This window comes from Cornus florida, unplaced genomic scaffold (genome assembly GCF_030987335.1).
Source record: "Cornus florida cultivar Cherokee Brave unplaced genomic scaffold, ASM3098733v1 CherokeeBrave_3.0.0_Hap2_Chr01, whole genome shotgun sequence".
Taxonomy (NCBI): Eukaryota; Viridiplantae; Streptophyta; class Magnoliopsida; order Cornales; family Cornaceae; genus Cornus; species Cornus florida.
The window spans coordinates 102505072-102525247 of NW_026775571.1; the positions used below are offsets into that span (position 1 = coordinate 102505072).

At 37.5% G+C, this 20176-nt stretch overlaps 1 protein-coding gene across 1 annotated transcript in view; it reads right to left on the reverse strand.

Moving 5' to 3' along the window:
- Positions 1 to 1766: 1766 nt before the first annotated feature.
- LOC132310091 (receptor kinase-like protein Xa21) overlaps positions 1767 to 20176 on the reverse strand; it is a 19524-nt gene continuing 1114 nt past the window's right edge. The window contains exons 2-5 of the mRNA XM_059808324.1: positions 20124 to 20176; positions 4911 to 5057; positions 2406 to 4403; positions 1767 to 2281 (exon numbers count right to left, since the gene is read on the reverse strand). The exon at positions 20124 to 20176 is cut by the window's right edge and continues 238 nt beyond it. Of these exons, the coding sequence (XP_059664307.1) occupies positions 1938 to 2281; positions 2406 to 4403; positions 4911 to 5057; positions 20124 to 20176 (2542 nt within the window). The 3' untranslated portion in view covers positions 1767 to 1937. The remainder of the gene's footprint in view (positions 2282 to 2405; positions 4404 to 4910; positions 5058 to 20123) is intronic.

Consider the following 20176-nt stretch of genomic DNA (forward strand, 5'->3'; position numbering starts at 1 on the left):
AGTAGTTTGGTAAATATTAAATTTAGAAACTATAAATAATGATGGTAGTTTTGTATTAAAAGGAAATAATATAGGTGGGTTTCTATAGTAATCGTTAAATTAGATCTAATGGTCTCAATAGAAAGTGCGGATAAATTTTCTTGCTCCATGGAGAGCAAGAGATCACTACTCAGTATATATATATATCTTTTACTGCCTTTATTTCTTTCCTTTTTATTTCAATTGTTGCCACTAGTTATTTTTTTTCTTTCCTTTTTTTTTCCTTTCCTAAACTGTTGTCATTAGCCCTTTTTCCATCATTCCTTTCAAATTTTTATATTTTTAAACCAGAACAAATAAGAATAGGGAAATGTCCACCAAATTTAGAAAAAAATTTATTAAACCAAATTGTTATTAAATTTTAATCCAGAACAAATAAGAACAGGGGAATGTTCACCAAATTTAGAAAAAAAATTAAGAACAGGGTGACAATTGAAATAAATTTTTTATAATGAATATATTCTTTTTTATAAGTCCATCATATTTTTTAGTATACCCTCAATCCATTTTCTTTTTCTTATTTTTTTCTAAATTGTTTCGGTTTAATAACAAATTTGGGGAACATTCCCCTGTTCTTAAATTTTTTTCTAAATTGTTAAGGCTAATGGCAACAATTTAGAAAAAAAAAAAAAAAAGAAAAAAAAAGGGGGGGGGGGGAATAAAGAAAAAAAGAAGGAAATAATTAATTAGTGGCAACAATTGAAATAAAAAGGAAAGAAATAAAGGCAGTAAAATATATATATATATATATATATATATATATATATATATATATATATATATACTACACGTATATGGATTGAGAGAGGAGGTATAAGAAAGGTAATGAAAAAGGATTTAAAGGGTAGTTTTGTCTTTAAAATGTAAGTTTTGTTTTACAGTAGATTATATATTTCACGTCATAGAGAAAGAATAATTAATGAGACTTAAAGTAGCCAATGAGATGAGCAACGGACTATCCTTTCTTCGATTTTGAAATTCCCCCACCCTCTATTTCTCTCATTAACTATTTTTTTCTTTTTTCAATTTGTTAATTCTCCTTTAATCAATTCTGATTTTTCAGACAAGCAGGTTGGCAAAATTGAAGCAAAGCAAATCCATGAATTTCAGATCCTCTTCATAAATATTTTAGTATCCAAACAATAAATTTTGAAATCCAACAGATTTCAATTTTATGTACTTCAGTTCCAAGGAAAATAATTCTCTTTCTTCGATTTTGAAATTCCCCCACCCTCTATTTCTCTCATTAACTCTTTTTTTCTTTTTTCAATTTGTTAATTCTCCTTTAATCAACTCTGATTTTTCAGACAAACAGGTTGGCCAAATTGAAGCAAAGCAAATCCATGAATTTCAGATCCTCTTCATAAATATTTTAGTATCCAAACAATAAATTTTGAAATCCAACAGATTTCAATTTTAGGTACTTCAGTTCCAAGGATTTGAAATGCATTCTCATATTCAAATCCATGGCAACCTAAAAGAACTTGCCAACTGAACAAATAAACAAGTTAAAAAACCAATTCCATTCTAAAGAAAAAATTCCTATGGCAAACTGAACAAATAAACAAGAATGTCGAGAACACCCAAAATCACGAGTCTCACATGGAAGGGAAGTTTAATCGGATTCTTGCTCAACCCTGTGAAAGCACAGGCAGAGTGAGACACAGTTATTAAAAACCGACTGAATAAAAGTAGTCCATCTTCTAAGCTGGCACAAACACTCACTCTACTGGAAAAAAAATAGTCTATAGATTATACACACATCAAATTAAATGGTCTGATTAGGACGTGTTAAAAGACTCAATTTAAGCAGCATAGACATAACACTGCCCTTGAAATGAATTGTCCCTAGCAAACTTGAACATTATTTAGCTTAATTTTCCAGTTTCGAACTCCTTTCAATATTGCAACAACTTGCTCTTAATTTTTCCTAGTCTAACTACAACATCTTTCATGCTAATTCGCTCCCAAGGCAAATCTGCTGAACAATCCACGGCCAGGGCCAAGATAGATGATACACATTGCTCCTTTTCAGTGTCATGTTCGTCTTCTCCTAGTAAATTGGAATCCACCACTTCAGTTATTGAACCATGTATTAATGAGTCACCCACCCAACGTTTCAAATTCATTTCTCCATCAAACATTTCGTCAGTGGGCTTCTTCCTCGTGAATGTTTCCATCAACATAATGCCATAGCTATAGACATCACATTTTGCAGACACTAGTCCTTGTGTTCCGTATTCTATGCATAACATTGGTATTCATCATTAAAAAAGCGATCATTAAGACAAGAAAAAAATTTCTAAATTTGAAAGTTAAATAAAGTACAAACATTGAATTAAATTATGGACTGAAAGGGAAATCACCTGGTGCCATGTAACCAATTGTAGCAAGGGTCTTGGTTTGTGCCACAAACTCAGCTTCACCTAAGAGTTTGGAAATACCAAAATCACCAACACGTGCAATCATGTCTTCATCCAGCAGTACATTGCTGGGCTTTAAATCACAATGAATAATGGGTATCATATAACTGTCATGAAGATATTCCAATGCTGATGCGATATTTATCATTATGTTTAATCTCTGCAAGATATCCAAACAAAGGTTGTGAGAATACAACCACTTCTCAAGGTTCCCATTCGGCATGTACTCTAGTATTAAGCCCATGAAATCTGTGTTAGTGCAAGTGCTGATGATTTTGACAATATTTCGATGATGAACATTGCGCAATACTTCACACTCAGCATCAAAACTCTTGAGTGCTCCATCCGATCGGGATTTGAATACCTTTATGGCAACATTGAACCCATCTGAAAGTGTTCCTTTGTATACTGAACCAAAACTTCCAACACCAAGTAAATTGCTTTCATTAAATTCATTTGTTGCCTTCAGAAGTTGTTCATATGAAATCCTTCTCCAGGCTACTAGCGACAAATCCATTTGAGTTGGTAATTGCATATTCTGTTTTCGACATCTTAGTAACACAAATAATAGGACCAGTAAGAGTATGATTGAGCCAATTATGGAGAAAATATATTTTAGCAGAAGCACAATAGTTCTCCTTGATGGTTCAGTAGTACTACCTTTGCATTGTGGGACTTCTAGTCGCGATGCACCACAAAGGGCATCATTCATAAAAAATGATTGAGCTAAGAAGTTTGCAAAAGGTCCTCCACTGGGAATTTCTCCTTTTAGTCTGTTAGAAGACAAGTTTAAATATTTGAGGTACAATAGGTTCTCTAAGGACTTGGGAATCGTGCTGGACAAATTGTTGTTGGATAGATCTAAGAATTCCAAGCTTATCAACTTGCCAAATGATTGGGGAATAGGCCCTTGAAATCTATTGTGTGCCAACGAGAGAAAAGCTAAGGATTGGGCACTTTCAATAGTGCTCGGGATGGAACCTGATAACTGATTCTTGGATAAATCTACTTGTGTTACAACCTTCAAATTTTGGATATCTGAAGATAGATATCCACTCAGGGAATTTGAGGACAAGTTTAGGACCAAGATGTCATCTAGTGTCCACAAGGTCGAGGGTATTGTGGAAGTTAAATTGTTGGAGTCAATGTAGAGATTTCTCAAAGAATTAAGTTCACCCAAGCATGTTGGCACTGATCCAGAGAGAATATTACCACTTAAAATTAGGTCACACAAGTTCCTCAAGAGACAAAGATCAGTTGGGATGAATCCACTCAATTTATTGTGTGAAAGATTCAAGCGTTGGAGATGTTGTAACCTTCCCACTGTTGGTGGAATAGATCCAGATATTTCATTGCTCTCTAACCTTAAGGCTATCAAGTTACTTAAATTTCCAATTCCACTAGGAATCTTACCCTGAATTTTGCAATCAAATGCAGCAAACCTTTGAAGAGAAGCCGAGAGATTACCGATAGAACTTGGGAGAATGCCATTAAGTGGATTTAATGATAACCCCAGTACCTCCAAATCTCTACAATTTGTAAAAGATGAGATAAATGTCAATTCATGAGTGGAAGATTCACCGGTCAATTCATTTTCTCCAATGACAAACCGCTGCAGGAATCTTAAATTACCAAGTGTATTAGGTATAGAGCCAGTCAATAAGTTGTCAGACATGTCTAGGAAGGTAAGTTTAGAAGCATTGGAGATGGAGCTGGGGATTGCTCCGAAGAATTCATTTCCTCCTATTAGAAGCTTTTCAAGATTGGGAAGACAGAGGCCCATGCTTGACGGAATCTGGCCTGAGAACTGATTCACAGCTAGGTAAAGATACTTCATTGCAGACATATTGAATACAGTTGCTGGAATGAGGCCTCTTAGCATATTCGCATAGATACTGAAATACTCAAGATTAAGGTTGCCGATTTCATCTGGTATTGAACCTGCCATAATGTAAACACCCAACATACTCTCAGTGACTATATCACCAGAGATGAATCCATGGGATACACAAACAATCACAAGCTTGATCCTGTTTTTTTCCTAGTTAGTTTGATCCTGCTAACAAACAATGTGCGTGCATTGTGACTAGTCCAGGAAAAAGAAAAAAAAAAAAAAATTATAGATTGAGTTTCAGGATGGAGGCTTCAACAGCTAGTTAATCATGAGAAAATCACTGCTTAAGAAATCACAACTTTATAGGATTGCGATTACCTCCAGAAAGAGTTGTGCATTAGCAATGTACAAGATTTTTTTTTATTTTTTATTTTTTATTTTTTATTTTTTTTTCTAAGTATCCATATAATCTACTTTGAACCAATGCATTGCAAACATTTGATAAGATTTAAATTTCTCACAAGTTTTGACAAAGTGAAAGATGTTATTGATGTTGTTTAAGTTTGTGAAAAACCTAGTAGACTATGTTGAAATGAAAGTAAAACTGGTCTTACCTGTGAAGTAGTTCTCAGCCAATCTCACTTCTTTGAGCGAAGTACAGTTTCCAATTCCTCTAGGTATGATCCCCATCAATTTGTTGTTTCTCGCTTGAAGTACTTCAAGTACAGGAAGGCAATAACACATATCTGTTGGCAGATTACCTGCAGAAAGGCCGTTGTTTTGGAAAGCAATTACTTTCAGAGAAGATATATTGTATATAGCAGGAGGAATGGAACCTGTATGGCTATTTTTTGAGAAGCCTAGTAGATTTAGTTTAACAGAAATGTATGCCAGGACCTGATAGCAAAGATCTACTGCAATCTTTTCCTAATCAATTTTATATATTTATTTTACTATCTTTCCACTAACCAATTACAACTTTGTAGTTCAACCATACTAATCATCTCCTCTATAATGTTGTTCTATTTTTGGCCTAATAATCATGTTTGTCTGTCATTAACATAAGATCAAATTTTGAAACATAAAAAATAAAAAAAGACACCGACCATAATTATGATGACAGGAGCAACAAATAACAGTGAAAGTGAGAATTTCCAATCAAGTAAAAGAACTAGACTAGACTTTTTTGCACCATCCTTCCGAAAAACAATTAGATAAATTTTTTGATAGAACCACTAGGAACCATAATAGATTATTGGAGCATAAGTTGATATTATTATTTAGTATAATATTTCAAGTAGTCGTAAGACTTTCAGGCATGCTAGGTCTTCCTAATTCAGTACTGGAGATGACTTGTATAAAGGTTATAATCAGATTTCATGTAATTTAAGTTGCGCTTGGTCTAGGCAGAGTCATTCTAGCAAAATGATAAGAGGTCTTTTCATCTAAAAAAGAGAGATTATGTTATCAGTGAAACTCTTCTCATTTGTCAAAAATTTAATTTGGTATAGGTTTGAACAAATTAAGCTTTCCCAACTCAAGTATGGAACAACCCTAGGTTAGGGTTATGATGCAGGTTTAGGCCAAGTTTGTGAAATAGTTCTCTTGCTGAGTCCTTTATGGTTAAACAAGAAGATTAAACGGAGTTGAGCATAATTTAGAAACACTCTTCTAGTGAATCTCTTATGTCATGTTTGCTGGAAATTGCCCAATATTTACCAAAAAACAGAGCAGATTCATACCTCTAATGTTGTTGTTGTCAAAATATAAGACATTGAGAATAGTTAAATTCCCAAGTCCCATAGGTATGCTTCCCAAGAATTTGTTAGCCAGTAATGATATATGTTGAAGCTTTCTGCATTTGTAGATATATACTGAATGGAATTTGACCATAGAACTTATTCTCAGATAGATAAAGATTTTGAAGTTTAGCAAAAGAATTGCATATGAGGGCATGCCTCTGCACAATAGTAGGGTTGCTTGATTGTGATTGGAAATAGCCTCTCTGCATGCGGAGATAAGGCTTGGTACATTTGACTCTCCCAGATCCCACAATGCTTGTGTACTGAACTTTCCCTTTTAGAAAAGATAATTGCACATGTATACTAGGAGGGTACCAAATTGGTTATTAGGATTGAGATTGATGGTTTCCAGTGAAGGCGTGTCCGAAATGGGAAAGAGTATAGAGCTCGAAAACTGGTCTGACCTGAGATTCAGAAACAGCAAGGATGACACATTGAACATGAGGAAAGAATAGAACCAGGAAATTGGTTGTGTTGACCCTAAAATCTGTAGGTTTTGCAGATTCAGAAATTTGTGCATGAGGGCATGCCAAAACCAACAACTTGGTTCGAGTGTGAAGAAATTAAGTCAAACTGAATCTCTTTTGCAAAAAAGTTATGGATCACACGATTGTATGAGAGAGAACGTTAAACTCTCAAGTAGGTTCAAACTGCCTTGATAAACAGGACTTAAAATGGGAAAGTGAATTGCAATGATCGTGAAATATGAATTAGAAAAGAAGGAGAGAGAGATGTAGAAGAGAGAAATGAGGGAGAAAGAAGAGAAAGAGAGACTGAGAATAGAAAGATTGCTAAAGAGAGAAAGTTGAATGAGATGAGAAGAAAGCTTGAGAAAGCAAAATTATATTAAACTATGATTCTGAGGGTGCTGGACCTTTTACAAAGACATATTCTACAATTATTTATAGAAAACTAAAGAGTCCTAAAATAAACTAATTCCTAAATCAAAGCTATTGGATTACAATTGATTGCCAAATTTATTCCACCTAATAACCCATGTTCATTCATTATTCACATATCTTTTCACGATTCTTCCATCATATCCTTCACTTTCCTTGAATAACATATCTCCTTTATTTAAGAGTTTTGATAAAATCCATTACTTAATAATAGGCCTTCAATTATCTTTTGATCACATGCGTATAGGAAATTTAAAACTTAAACTCCACAATTTAATTAGTCAAATCATTCCTTATCTTGATATATTGACTATATCGGCTATATTGACTTTCAAATCTCCTTCAATTTCAGTGGCAAATACCTTGTAATTAGGATCACAATAATAAGTGCCTTTGGAAGAGGTTTTGCGGTCTTGCTCTTCATAATTAGCCACCTTGCCGTCCAAGTCGAACAAGTCATGAAATTGTACTCCTTCAAACTTCTTACAAAGTCCCAACTCCAATCCACTCACAACCGTTTACATATTCTTCTGGTGGCAAGGACAAATTGCACTTGTATTTAGCCCTTCTGAATCTGGAAAGGAAGCTATCCATTGACTCTCCAAGTAGTTGATGAAGTCTAGAAAAGTCTGCCATAGATACTTCTGGATCAGCTCTATAGAACTGAGTATGGAACAGGTCCTCATACTGTTGCCAACTTTGGATAGAGTTAGCTGGCAAGTTAGAGTACCATCTGAAATCATAGCCGGTCAGTGTATTTAGAAACAAACGTACTTTCAACCAAGGATTGGCTACTGCCTCTCCACATTAGACAGTGAAACGAATGATATGTTCCAATGTGGACTGTTCGCCCTCTCCATTGAATATTGTGAATTATGGAATTATAAAATTCTTTAGATATTCAATTTCATCAATGAATTCTGGAAAGGTTCCCTGTAAGTTAGTCTTCTACCCCTTCGAATTATGCTAAATTCATGTTGAAGAAATTCTATAAATTGGCCTTTTATCAAGCATCATAGGCTGTGGATGGTTATTATCTGGCTAACCTTGAGGTAGATTGTCCCTTTGATGCCCCCAATCTGCCATTGGCAATGGGTTGGCATCTGCATGGTTGTTCCTCCCTCAGTTTTTCCCTCCTTAATTGGGAAGTAGCACCCTTGGAAAATGTTACCTCCCAACTGCCATACGAATGGGCATGTGTGGCCTAAGAGGTGTAGCTACTGTTGGCTGAGTGTTCACAGGTGGAACATTCTGCTTGTGACGTTTACGATTTTTGGCAATTTCCATTTTTTCGGAATTTCGTCGAAGTAAGGGTATTTCTGTCTTTTCACGTTTTACGTGTGGGATTGTGGTTGGGTCCAATTGCATTTGGTGCATTTTAATTTATATGATGGTGTGACATTTAAATGGTGATGCATTTTATATGGTGTAAAATTTCAAGTAAAAGATAAAGAGAAAAGAAATAAAATTCGTGGGGCCCACCACTATGTCAAAAGTGGTCTAGATACCACATTTCCAACCTTCACTCTCTCTCCCTGCTGGTTCTCTCTCTCACTCTCTTGTTTTGCTTTTTCTTTTTCTTTTCTCATTCAATCTTTGAAGCAAGATTACTTCTTCATTATTTGCCAGATTTAGGTGTCGTTTGAGGTAAAACGAAGAGCACGACGAGCTCTACGCGTGTGTACCAGAAATTCCAGATTTGGTGCTCCCTTTGGCCTTCGACAATTATGACCCATTTAGGGTTTTGCATCACATTTAAGGTAGGGGTTCTTAATCCATGAAGTCTTGTGCTTTACTGAATTAATCCCTCTTAAATTGTTGTTTAGCATGATCAATTTGTTTAGAACTTTAGTTAATTGTTGGTTGTTATGTGTATACATTAATTGTCCAACTATGTGTGGTAAATGAGTTATGTAAAGAGCATGTTTATGGGATGATTTGTATATGTTCGTCTTGCTAAACTTATATGGTATAAAAGCATGTTGTAATTTCTTTAGAAATCCTTGTGAAACTATGCTTCAATTACTAAAGTTGAATTAGTTATGGAATAATGGACATGTACATGGTATTGATGCATCCGTGCACTTACATTGGGCATGAAGTGGCAGAATTTTTCCTTTGAAATAAAAAGTGGAATTTTGGGAAAGAGTTTTTATGAAATGGTTTTATGAAAACCTGGTCGCTGTGGAGTCACCAACTGGCTGGTAGGTTAATGTAACCTAGAGGAAACAAAGGAGATTGTCCTAGCGTGGTTGAGCTATCTGGGCCCACGATGACGCTGCGAAGTCACCAATGGTCTAGGGACAGTAGCCAATCCTTCTCTCGGTGCTGAGGGGGTACCAAAGGGGATTACATTAACAGTTTGAAAGTGATGGTTTCGAATGTTGGAAATGGGAAATGACATCGGCATGCATTGCATCCCATGGTATTGCATTGCTTATATTTGAATTTGGTTAGCATGTTATATTGTCTCGACATTATATGATCCCCATTCCCATTGTTCTATGCTTTGTTTTGGATTCACGGGGACACAAAAAACGTGTCTTAAGTGCTACCTACTCAGCGATTCGCTCACCCTATTATAATTATCATTTTTTCAAGACATGGAAAAGAAGTAGCTGAAGGTAATCCACCTCAGCCTTAGCTTGGAGTAGAGAAATGTCTCTTTTGTTATCTTTTGTAAATGGACCTAATTTTTTGTAAAGTACTAACTCAAGATGTATTATTTTTGTAACGTGTGGTGTATTGAGGTTCATTTTGTATATGGCTATTGAGAAATTGTAATTAAGTTTTACTCATTCTAAATCAGTTTGTGTATTTTAAGTAACGTGTGGCAAATTACGTTAACAACGTGGTTGGTATTATTGTATTAGATGTTATAATGTGTTTAATTTCGTACGTGAGTGCAGTGGCGTGGGTGGTTAATTATCAAATGTTGGTGTATATAGGTGCATACTGGACAGTGGGTAGTGGAAGTGAGAATTACCCAGAACCGGTCGACGTATAGCTTCCCATACGTCAACCGGTATCTTGACAGTGTGGGTCATTGTTGCGCAAGATGCAAACTAGTCGACATATGGCTTCCCATACGTCGACCGGTATCCGGACCCCAAACCAGTCGACGTAAAAATTCCATATGTCGACCGATATCTCGGTAGTGGGTTTTCCAATGTTCATAACCCAAACCAGTCGATGTATAATGTGCATACGTCGACCGGTTCACGTTCCACATATGAGTTCTATTTAGTTTCCCAAATTACATTTTGGCACCCAATTTATGTGACAAGTATTTATTTTATGACCCAATAAAATGCAATAATTATATTTTAACCACCGAAAAAACCACGTTGCCCGGGACTTTATTTTATTTATTATGTGATGCAAGTAAAAGACATTTATGTCCTTTGGGTCTCAAATAATGTGAATTGTAGCAAATTACCATCTTGCCCTTTTTAGACGTTAATGTTTAAATTTAACGTGAAAAGACCGTAATACCCTCGGATGGTTTTGGGTCAGGTAAGGACCCGTTTAATGATCCGGATCCATGAGGATCCGGGTTGTTACAAAATGGTGTCAGAGCGATGGTTCGAAAACCTTAGGACGACGGGTAGAGTCCTATGTAGGATTACATGGGAAGTTGTTTGCATTGCGTATGAGATTAATTGCTACGTGTTTTGATATTTGAAGAATCATGTTTACTTGCTTATCTTTTTAATTGCCTACGTGCTAATTTGCTTACGTGATCATATGCTTATATATTTTATGTGTGTAGCACTAACTTAAATGATCTATGAATAGGAGTTATGTTTTCAGTATGTAATTGTTTAGCAGGCGCGTTTTTATGTTGTATTAGTTTTACGAATTGTCACCTCCTACTAGGAAAGGTATCAGTGTTGTGAGCATGGGTGATGTGAATAGCATGATCCTTTCAGTCCGATTTGATCTAGACGCGTTGTTCCATTAGGAGTCTTTTCCCTAGAGACTAGTAACGGTGGAAGAGTTGATCTTAGGTGTCTTCCGAGATGGGAGTCCTCATTTTCTTGCACGGGCGAGAGTTTGTGTTGTGTTTCCTCGGTGTAGCGAATGGACTCTTAGGATGATGGATTAGTAGAGTAGGGTATGTGACTCATGGGATTCTTTTTACGTACGCAAAGTTGATGTGATGTCACAAGATGTGAGGTGGGTTGCAGAGTGTGACTTGTGAGATTCAAGTGTTGTATGGGTTGGTATTTGGATTCTTATTTAGAAGTTCACTGATGTTTAAGGTTGAGAGTTTGTTCTTTAGATTGTCATTTTGAAAGTTTGAATTGTGGTTGACCTTGGGTTGGTGACGAAATGAGTAGGTTGCACCTTCTGTTTTGACTTCTAGTGAGGAAGACAGAAGTTCAGTGTGATGTTGTTTGGTGACCATAGAGTGTTGGTCACAAATTGGGTTGAGCCAGGATGAGGAGTGAGCTTTTGGGCTTGGTGGCCTGTTCTATTTGATTTCTTTGTTTTGTGGCCCTGTGGGCGGGTGTGTGTGAGCGTGTGCAGGTGGCACTAGAAGGCTACCATACTGGGTGAGCTATGGGCACACAACTCAGGTGAAATCGATGTGGACATTCCATTGTGTTGGATGGTAGTTGTAGCGATTGGTTGGGAAATGATAGTGTTGGGGGTATAAGGGTTGTATACCCTTTTGTTTAGTTGGATAGGTCAGTTGTAGGCATGACTTGAGTGTCCAGTTGGATACTAATGGGAGACCATTATTTTGTAGTCGTCGTCTGCTACAGTTTTCGTGTTTGACCATTTAGCGTAGTGTTTTTTTTTTCCTCTTAGGGACTATTTCTGTAGTGTGCTACGTATGATTCCTTTTCTTCTAGCAGGTTGTTGACTATAGTGTCAGGTATCATGAATGATGTGTGTTTTCATGTCGAGTTAGCGCCACTTCTGAAGGAGCGGTTGGTAGTGGAAACTTGTTGTTTCTAAGGGATTAGAGTTGTGCAGTCATTTTGGGAAGGATTATCATTGGGTATTAGTACTTGAGGTTCTTATAATGTAGAGTAAGTTAGTTTAGGGTGATCCCAGTATTCACAAAGACAGTGGGGATTGATCGCATTATTGATGGTTTTAAGGAGACAGTTGGGTGTTGAGCATTTAGGATTTTTATGCTCATTTTGTTTGAGGATTTGTCAACATGGCATTATCGTATGGATGTTCTTTACAAATAGTAAATAATGGTCGTTGTTGGAAGTATTGAGAGTAGTGCTCATTTTATTGTTGTGATGGTGTTATATTAAGGTTAGTGAAAGAAGAATTGTTTGGTAGTGGCTTGATGGTTTGATGGGGTGATAGGCTTGAATCATTGTCTTAAATAAATGGCAGAGAAGGTGTTATGATGTGAAGTTTGGCATTGATGAGCATAATGGTTCGAGGTATGATCCAAATGTAGGTTGAAAATTATGAGTGTTGTTCTGTATTGACAGGTATGTAAGGGGATTGTGCGCCAGTTGAGGCGGTTATGGACGGCTTAAAATTTTAGAACTAGTGAGAGTGGTGTTACCGGATGGGCACCTTTTTCTTTTGAGGAGTCAGTGGATAGTTGTGATTGAGGTTACGGGTCTTGCACGCACAGCGATTGAGGCAGTGTCGACTTCACAAGGTAGAGGTGGAATAGATGATCAAGTGTCGTTATAATTCATAAAGTTTCACATTGGGGGATTATCAAGTAGGATGGGACGCAGTGTCCAATGTACAGTGATGGTTCCTAGTATTAGTATGTTAAGGGTGTTGGTGCTTTTCTTTGATTGGTTTAGGTTAGCATGGGCGTTTTGGAGTGTTTGTGTTGATAGGGTATGACGGTTTGTTTGTGGCAAGGTTGTCTAAAATTGTGTTCGTAGTTCCGTATATGTTCTAGTTGGGTTTACTCCTTACGTGTAAGGAGTTCATTTCGTCTCAGAAGAGATTGGGTGTCCATGGTTGGACAATTGATGGATAACGTGTGACAGGTGGTCGGGTACACTCAGGTTTGAGTCGTTAGTCTCTTGAGAGAGCGAGGTTTGTTACCCTTTCCATTTATTTTAGTCATGGCAAGGACGTTGATTGTCATGAGTCTTATTCTCTAATTAGGAGTTGTGCACTTCCGTGGGTGGACAGGTTTAGGGGTGGTTTGTTATGCTGTTGGGGTTCGTCGGTAGAGGTTTCAGTAGAGGTTTTGGTTAAATGGGGACTATGTTTCTAGTGTTGTTAATTGCAGTGGCGGCAAGGATGTTGTCATGAAGGAAAGGTTGAGGATGAATAAGTGACGTGATGTGATGTGACTCATGTACTTGGATGATTTTGTAGGTGTCTGATTCGAGCAGTGTTTTGAGGATAAGTGTCGTTATTGCTTTAGAATTTCGTGATTGGAGAAAGTGAATGTGTGATTTTATTGAGGGATAATAGGAATGATTGACTTTGATTTTTAGGTTACAGGTATGAGACGGTCATATTATGTGTTCTGGAAAGATAATAATTGATTGAATGATCTTAGGAAGTTGTTTGTGTGGTATGGTGCTATGGAGAGAACAGGGATCTTATGAGCTAGTCGATGATTAATGTATTTAATGTCATGTTACTCTTAGTTGTTATGGGTTATGTGATTGAGAAATGATTGAGATTCTTAGTGCTGGTACGTGATTGTATAGTTGTTGAGGTTATTTGGAGTGATGGATTGATTAGAGAGTCGATCTTGTGGTTATTTTGTGGACTGTATGAGACTATGTTTGAAGTTCGGACCTGATGACAAAAATGATGTCTGTGTTAAGATCGGATTGAGGATGAGAATAGCCTGGCCAACCATTTCTCCTGAATCAATCCCTCTTCAGCACGATGTAGGGTCAAATGTCAATGATCGTTCCGATTTGTTGGTGATAGTGAGAGTATGGTACTATGCGCTGTAGTGATATGACAATGTGGATTTACATGATTTATCTTGGGTAACAAAAGGTGTTAGGTGGTATTGGGTGTTTGATAACAAGTTGGTAGTACAATCATTCATTATAGAGATCTCGTTTTGAGGAATTGTGTTCAGAATACAGGGTAGTACATTTTATTGTTTTGGTGACCCATAATTGAATAATTGTTGGGGGATTCATCATTTTGTTATCTTGAGGTTAACCAATATTATAATTATCGGTTAATGTGGTTGGTGGTCATTGTATGATTTTGTAGGAGTATAGCCGTATGTTGGAAAACGAGTATTAGTTGGACAGTGACGTGTAGATTGAGTTTGAATCTGATTGTGTGTTGGATGAGGTTCCTCATTTGGGGTCTGAGTTGCCCTTTAGAAGGATGAGTGTGATAGGATACTCTTATGTTCCGGGGTCTTGTGACCATTCTTCTTTGAGCTCCGAAGTATTATGTAACAGTGTAGAAGAGACTAGTGTTGGTCTTAAGTCGAGTATAGGACTCAGTGGGTTTTGTGCTTGATGTTGTAAGTGATGAGTTCCCTCATGGGGTGGTGATCATTGAGTTTTCTAGCGGCAGTGTGTGATTGCCTGTTGACGCTGGTGTCAAAGGCAATATGGTTGTTAAGTTCTTAGTCTCGGGATTTTGTGAGGTGTTCTTAGAAAGGCTGTGGTTGTGAGCCTTCTTCTTTTAAGGAAGGTAGATTTCAAGGACAAAATCTCTTTAAGAAGGGTAGATTGTGACGTTTCTGATTTTTGGCACTTTCCATTTTTCTGAAATTTCGTCGAAGTAAGGGTATTTCTGTCTTTTCACGTTTTACTTGTGGGATTGTGGTTGGGTCCAATTGCATTTGGTGCATTTTAATTTATATGATGGTGTGACATTTAAATGGTGATGCATTTTATATGGTGTAAAATTTCAAGTAAAAGATAAAGAGAAAAGAAATAAAATTCGTGGGGCTCACCACTATGTCAAAAGTGGTCTAGAGACCACATTTCCAACCTTCACTCTCTCTCCCCGCTGGTTCTCTCTCTCACTCTCTTGTTTTGCTTTTTCTTTTTCTTTTCTCATTCAATCTTTGAAGCAAGATTACTTCTTCATTATTTGCCGGATTTAGGTGCCGTTTGAGGCAAAACGAAGAGCACGACGAGCTCTACGCATGTGTACCAGAAATTCTAAATTTGGTGATCCTTTTGGCCTTCGAAAATTGTGACCCATTTAGGGTTTTGCATCACATTTAAGGTAGGGGTTCTTAATCCATGAAATCTTGTGCTTTAGTGAATTAATCCCTCTTAAATTGTTGTTTAGCATGATCAATTTGTTTAGAGCTTTAGTTAATTGTTGGTTGTTATGTGTAAACATTAATTGTGCAACTATGTGTGGTAAATGAGTTATGTAAAGAGCATGTTTATGGGATGATTTGTATACATTCGTCTTGCTAAACTTATATGGTATAAAAGCATGTTGTAATTTCTTTATGGAATAATGGACATGTACATGGTATTGATGCATCCGTGCACTTGCATTGGGCATGAAGTGGGAGAATTTTTCCTTTGAAATAAAAAGTGGAATTTTGGGAAAGAGTTTTTATAAAATGGTTTTATGAAAACCTGGTCGCTGCGGAATCACCAACAGGCCGGTACGTTAATGTAACCTGGAGGGAACTAGGGAGATTGCCCTAGCGTAGTTGAGTTGTCTGGGCCCACGATAACGCTGCGGAGTCACCAATGGTCTAGGGACAGTAGCCAATCCTTCTCTCGGCGCTGAGGGGGTACCAAAGGGGGTTACATTAACAGTTTGAAAGTGATGGTTTCGAATGTTGGAAATGGGAAATGACATCGGCATGCATTGCATTCCATGGCATTGCATTAATTATATTTAAATTTGGTTAGCATGTTGTATTGTCCCGACATTATATGATCCCCATTCCCATTGTTCTATGCTTTGTTTTGGATTCACGGGGACACAAAGATGTGTCTTAAGTGCTACCTACTCAGCGATTCGCTCACCCTATTATAATTATCATTTTTTCAGGACATGGACAAGAAGTAGCTGAAGGTAATCCACCCCAGCCTTAGCTTGGAGTAGAGAAATGTCTCTTTTGTTATCTTTTGTAAATGGAACTAATTTTTTGTAAAGTACTAACTCAAGATGTATTATTTTTGCAACGTGTGGTGTATTGAGGTTCATTTTGTATATGGCTATTGAGAAATTGTAATTAAGTTTTACTCACTCTAAATTAGTTTGTGTATTTTAAGTAAGGTGTGGCAAATTACGTTAACAACGTGGTTGGTATTACTGTATTAGATGTTGTAATGTGTTTAATTTCGTACGTGAGTGCAGTGGCGTGGGTGGTTAATTATCAAATGTTGGTGTATATGGGTGCATACTGGACAGTGGGAAGTGGAAGTGAGAATTACCCAGAACCGGTCAACGTATAGCTTCCTATACGTCAACCGGTATCTTGACAGTGTGGGTCATTGTTGCGCACGATGCAAACCAGTCGACGTATGGCTTCCCATACGTCGACCGGTATCCTGACCCCAAACCAGTTGATGTAAAAATTTCATACGTCAACCGGTATCTCGGTAGTGTGTTTTCCACTGTTCATAACCCAAACCAGTCGACGTATAATATGCATACGTCGACCGGTTCATGTTCCACATATGAGTTCTATTTAGTTTCCCAAATTACATTTTGGCACCCAATTTATGTTACAAGTATTTATTTTATGACCCAATAAAATGCAATAATTATATTTTAACCACCGAAAAGACCACGTTGCCCGGGACTTTATTTTATTTATTATGTGATGCAAGTAAAAGACATTTATGTCCTTTGGGTCTCAAACCATGTGAATTGTAGCAAATTACCATCTTGCCCTTTTTAGACGTTAATGTTTAAATTTAACGTGAAAAGACCGTATTACCCTCGGATGGTTTGGGGTCCGGTAAGGACCCGTTTAATGATCCAGATCCATGAGGATCTAGGTTGTTACACTGCTATCCTTGAGGAATGTGGTATGGAAATAGCTGGCAGACTGATCATGCCAAGTCTGTTGCGTAAATGCCATAGGTGAGGGTTCTGGACTTACTGAGTGACTAGTATAGGCGTTAATTGTGAAATAGTCATCTGCGCCACTGGAGCAGCCATAGGTGCAACTAGAATGTAAGTTTGTGCCACTGGAGTAGACTGCATCTATTACTAATTTGGAGAAAATGAACCTGCATGTTATTGAGAGGAACTGTCTTCAACAAATGTAGCCGGCCTGGCTTGAAAGGCTAACTGTTGGGTCTCTTCAGAATTGTTTGGCATAGGGGCCAAAGTTTGAGTTAAGCTTCTAAAAGACCATTCTAACATAGATTCGAGCCTATGAGAGATTCGGTCCACCAAATCTTCTAACTTTCGCTCTTGAGAATGAACGGCTTTGGCTTGATCTTGAGCAACTCTTGTTTGATCTTGAGCATACCTATCTTGTTAGATAGCCATCATGCGGATGTTATCCATAATAGGGCCGTTTACCATAACTTGAGCAAACTTTTTAGCCATATTTCTTTCTTCGAGCGTAACTCGTGAACTTTCCACTGGAAGTACACTAGCTTGCATCTCTTCTATTTCGGCAGGGTCTTGGACAGACTTGCCTTGCCTTCTTTCACCAGCCATTGAACAATCTGTCTAGATGTCCCATCGAACTTGCCAAAATGTCCGGCTCTTGAAAATTAGCTTTGTGGTCCTTTCCAAGTGTGGAAAAGAGATTGTGGGTTACGCGCGTGCCAAGAACTGCTATCGTTCCAAAGTGGAGGTCCAAACAATATTCTAGTTGGAAGTTGTAGTGATTAGACGATTGTATGAAAGACTGGAATGACCACCTTCAAAGGTTCTTTTTCCCTTGAAAAAAGACTTCAGGATTGTTCTATAACTAATGGAAAGAAACACAGTATTGAAAGTGCAGGACTTAAAAAGCTATAGACTATTTGTTGGAAAGTAAGAAATGAAAGTGCTAGACTTAAATTAGACATTATGTAAATACATTACTGAATGTAAAGATACATGAAATGAAATAGATAAACAAAGATGTTGTATTGTTGTGTGTGTTAAACAGGATTTGCAAGTTTGGCTCAAGTGCTCTATTTATAGAGTCTTCTTGCAATAGTTGGAAATGTGGCAGTTTCAGTAGCTTCTACTTGGCTGATCTTCGGACTGCCAAATGTCCCATGATCTTCCAACCTTCTCTCAATGTTGACATGTGTAAAATCATATTCTCGCGTGATCTACGACTGATAAATAGTGATTTTAGCAGTCGAATTTATGTTTGCAAGCATTTTCTTACGTTCTGAAACTGCCCTGGAAAGGTAGTAGTTCCAGCAGCAGTTGAAAACTTCCACCTGGAAGGTCCGGATCATGCCATGTGTTCCATGTCTTCCTTAGTCTTCTTATAATATTGACACGTGTAAGAACATGATGTCCCATGAATTACAGTCTTGAATGAGTGGTTTTGCTGGTTGAATGCTTGTTATAAACATTTACCCACGTTCTGGAACTGTCCAGATGGAAAGGCAGCAATTGAAAACTTCAACCTGGAAGGTCTGGATCATGCCACGTGTTTCATGTTTTCCTCAACTTTCTTTGGTAAATGCTTCATATTTTCAGCCCATTTGCTGATTTTAAGTAACCTCCTCACCTAAATAAGATAAGTGACTGCCTTATTCTTGGAGTGACTCCTACAAACTAAGAGAAATTATAAGAGTGGTGGAGTGGTCATTCTTGATGACTAGGTCAAAGGTACACATGGCGTTGTCATTTTTGATGACTAGGTCAAAGGTACACATGGCTTTCCTAATGTTTGTCAGATGGTAGTAATAGACCACATGTGCTCTTATGGTGGGCTCTCATCTCACCAGATTTCCCTTACCTTTACCTGGTCTTTAGTGCCACGTGGCAGATCTGAGTGGTTCCATACTGCATGCTATGTGGAACTGCTTACATGGTAACATTCATTTTTCAGTTGCTGGAACTAATCTGAAGTGACAAGTTCCCTTAGAACTCGCCACATGTCAACTTTCCATTTTTCCAAAATAATGGAATAAACACTTTACCTTGTATTTCTTTCCAACCAAACAGAACCTAAGAGAGCTAAGGAACATAGACTTTTAGGATAAACGATTAAGAACAAAGAAATGTGACACCCAAATGGGCCATTAACCCAATGGTATATCATTTCCTTTTCATAGGGGGACGTGAGGGGTTCAAGCTCATAGTGGACAATCTGTAAAATGTGTGTGAGTAGTTGGACAAAGATTCTCTCCAGCCATGGAAGCAGTAAATCCAACCATTGAAATATGTGTTGGACCTCTCTATGGCTGGAGAGGATCTTTGTACGTGAGTAGTTACCTAATCAAAAAAAATATTGATGCAATTTTTAGAGAGAAAATTAATGGAAGAACATTGAAAGAAGAAACTATGAGGATTCCCATGAAAATGCCTCTGGGGTGGGCCGCTGATAGTTGTGAAAGTGGTTAGACAGGTTAGTATAGACCACCGATAATCGGAATCTGAGTTTGCCGACAGACCTCGCACAGATTTCGAAACCCTCACAGTAACCTCACGGGTGAGATCGTCTAACAGGACAGGGAGGGGTTTGATGTAGCATAAGTTCAGCTTTTGTCCTGAAGATGGTGAATAAAGGCTTTTCTTCAAAACAAAATTGTTGATTTGACGATAGAAAAGAAATTATTAAAATCAATTTTTTTATTTTTATTTTTATTTTTTTATCATGAGATGGTAGGAGGGATACTTCATCTCCCTTGCATCCTCCCTCTCTTCCCTTACTTCTAACTAATGAGAGAGAAGAGTCTTCTATCCTTCATCTCTTCCATCTGTCCTCCATTATACCTTCCAACCAAACACAACATTAAAGACTGGTGGGTGTCACAACCAATATTAGTGGGACACACCACTCTTGTGAGTGGCTAGTCTGGAAAGGTAGAACATTGTGGCTATAAGGTGAAGCTGAGCTCCAACAAAACCCTACTTGGCTCGCCTTTAACTCATTTACAGCCATACCTCCAATTAGAAGAAGCAGCCAGACATTTATAATTTTGCGAACTTGTTACATGGAATCCAGTCTGTAAGAACCGATCCTTACGAACAGGCAGACGCTAATTGAATAAAATAAAAAATAAAAAATTCAGTATCATACCTTCCAAGTAGTTAGCACCAAGATACAACTCCTTAAGCATAGTTAAGTTGCCA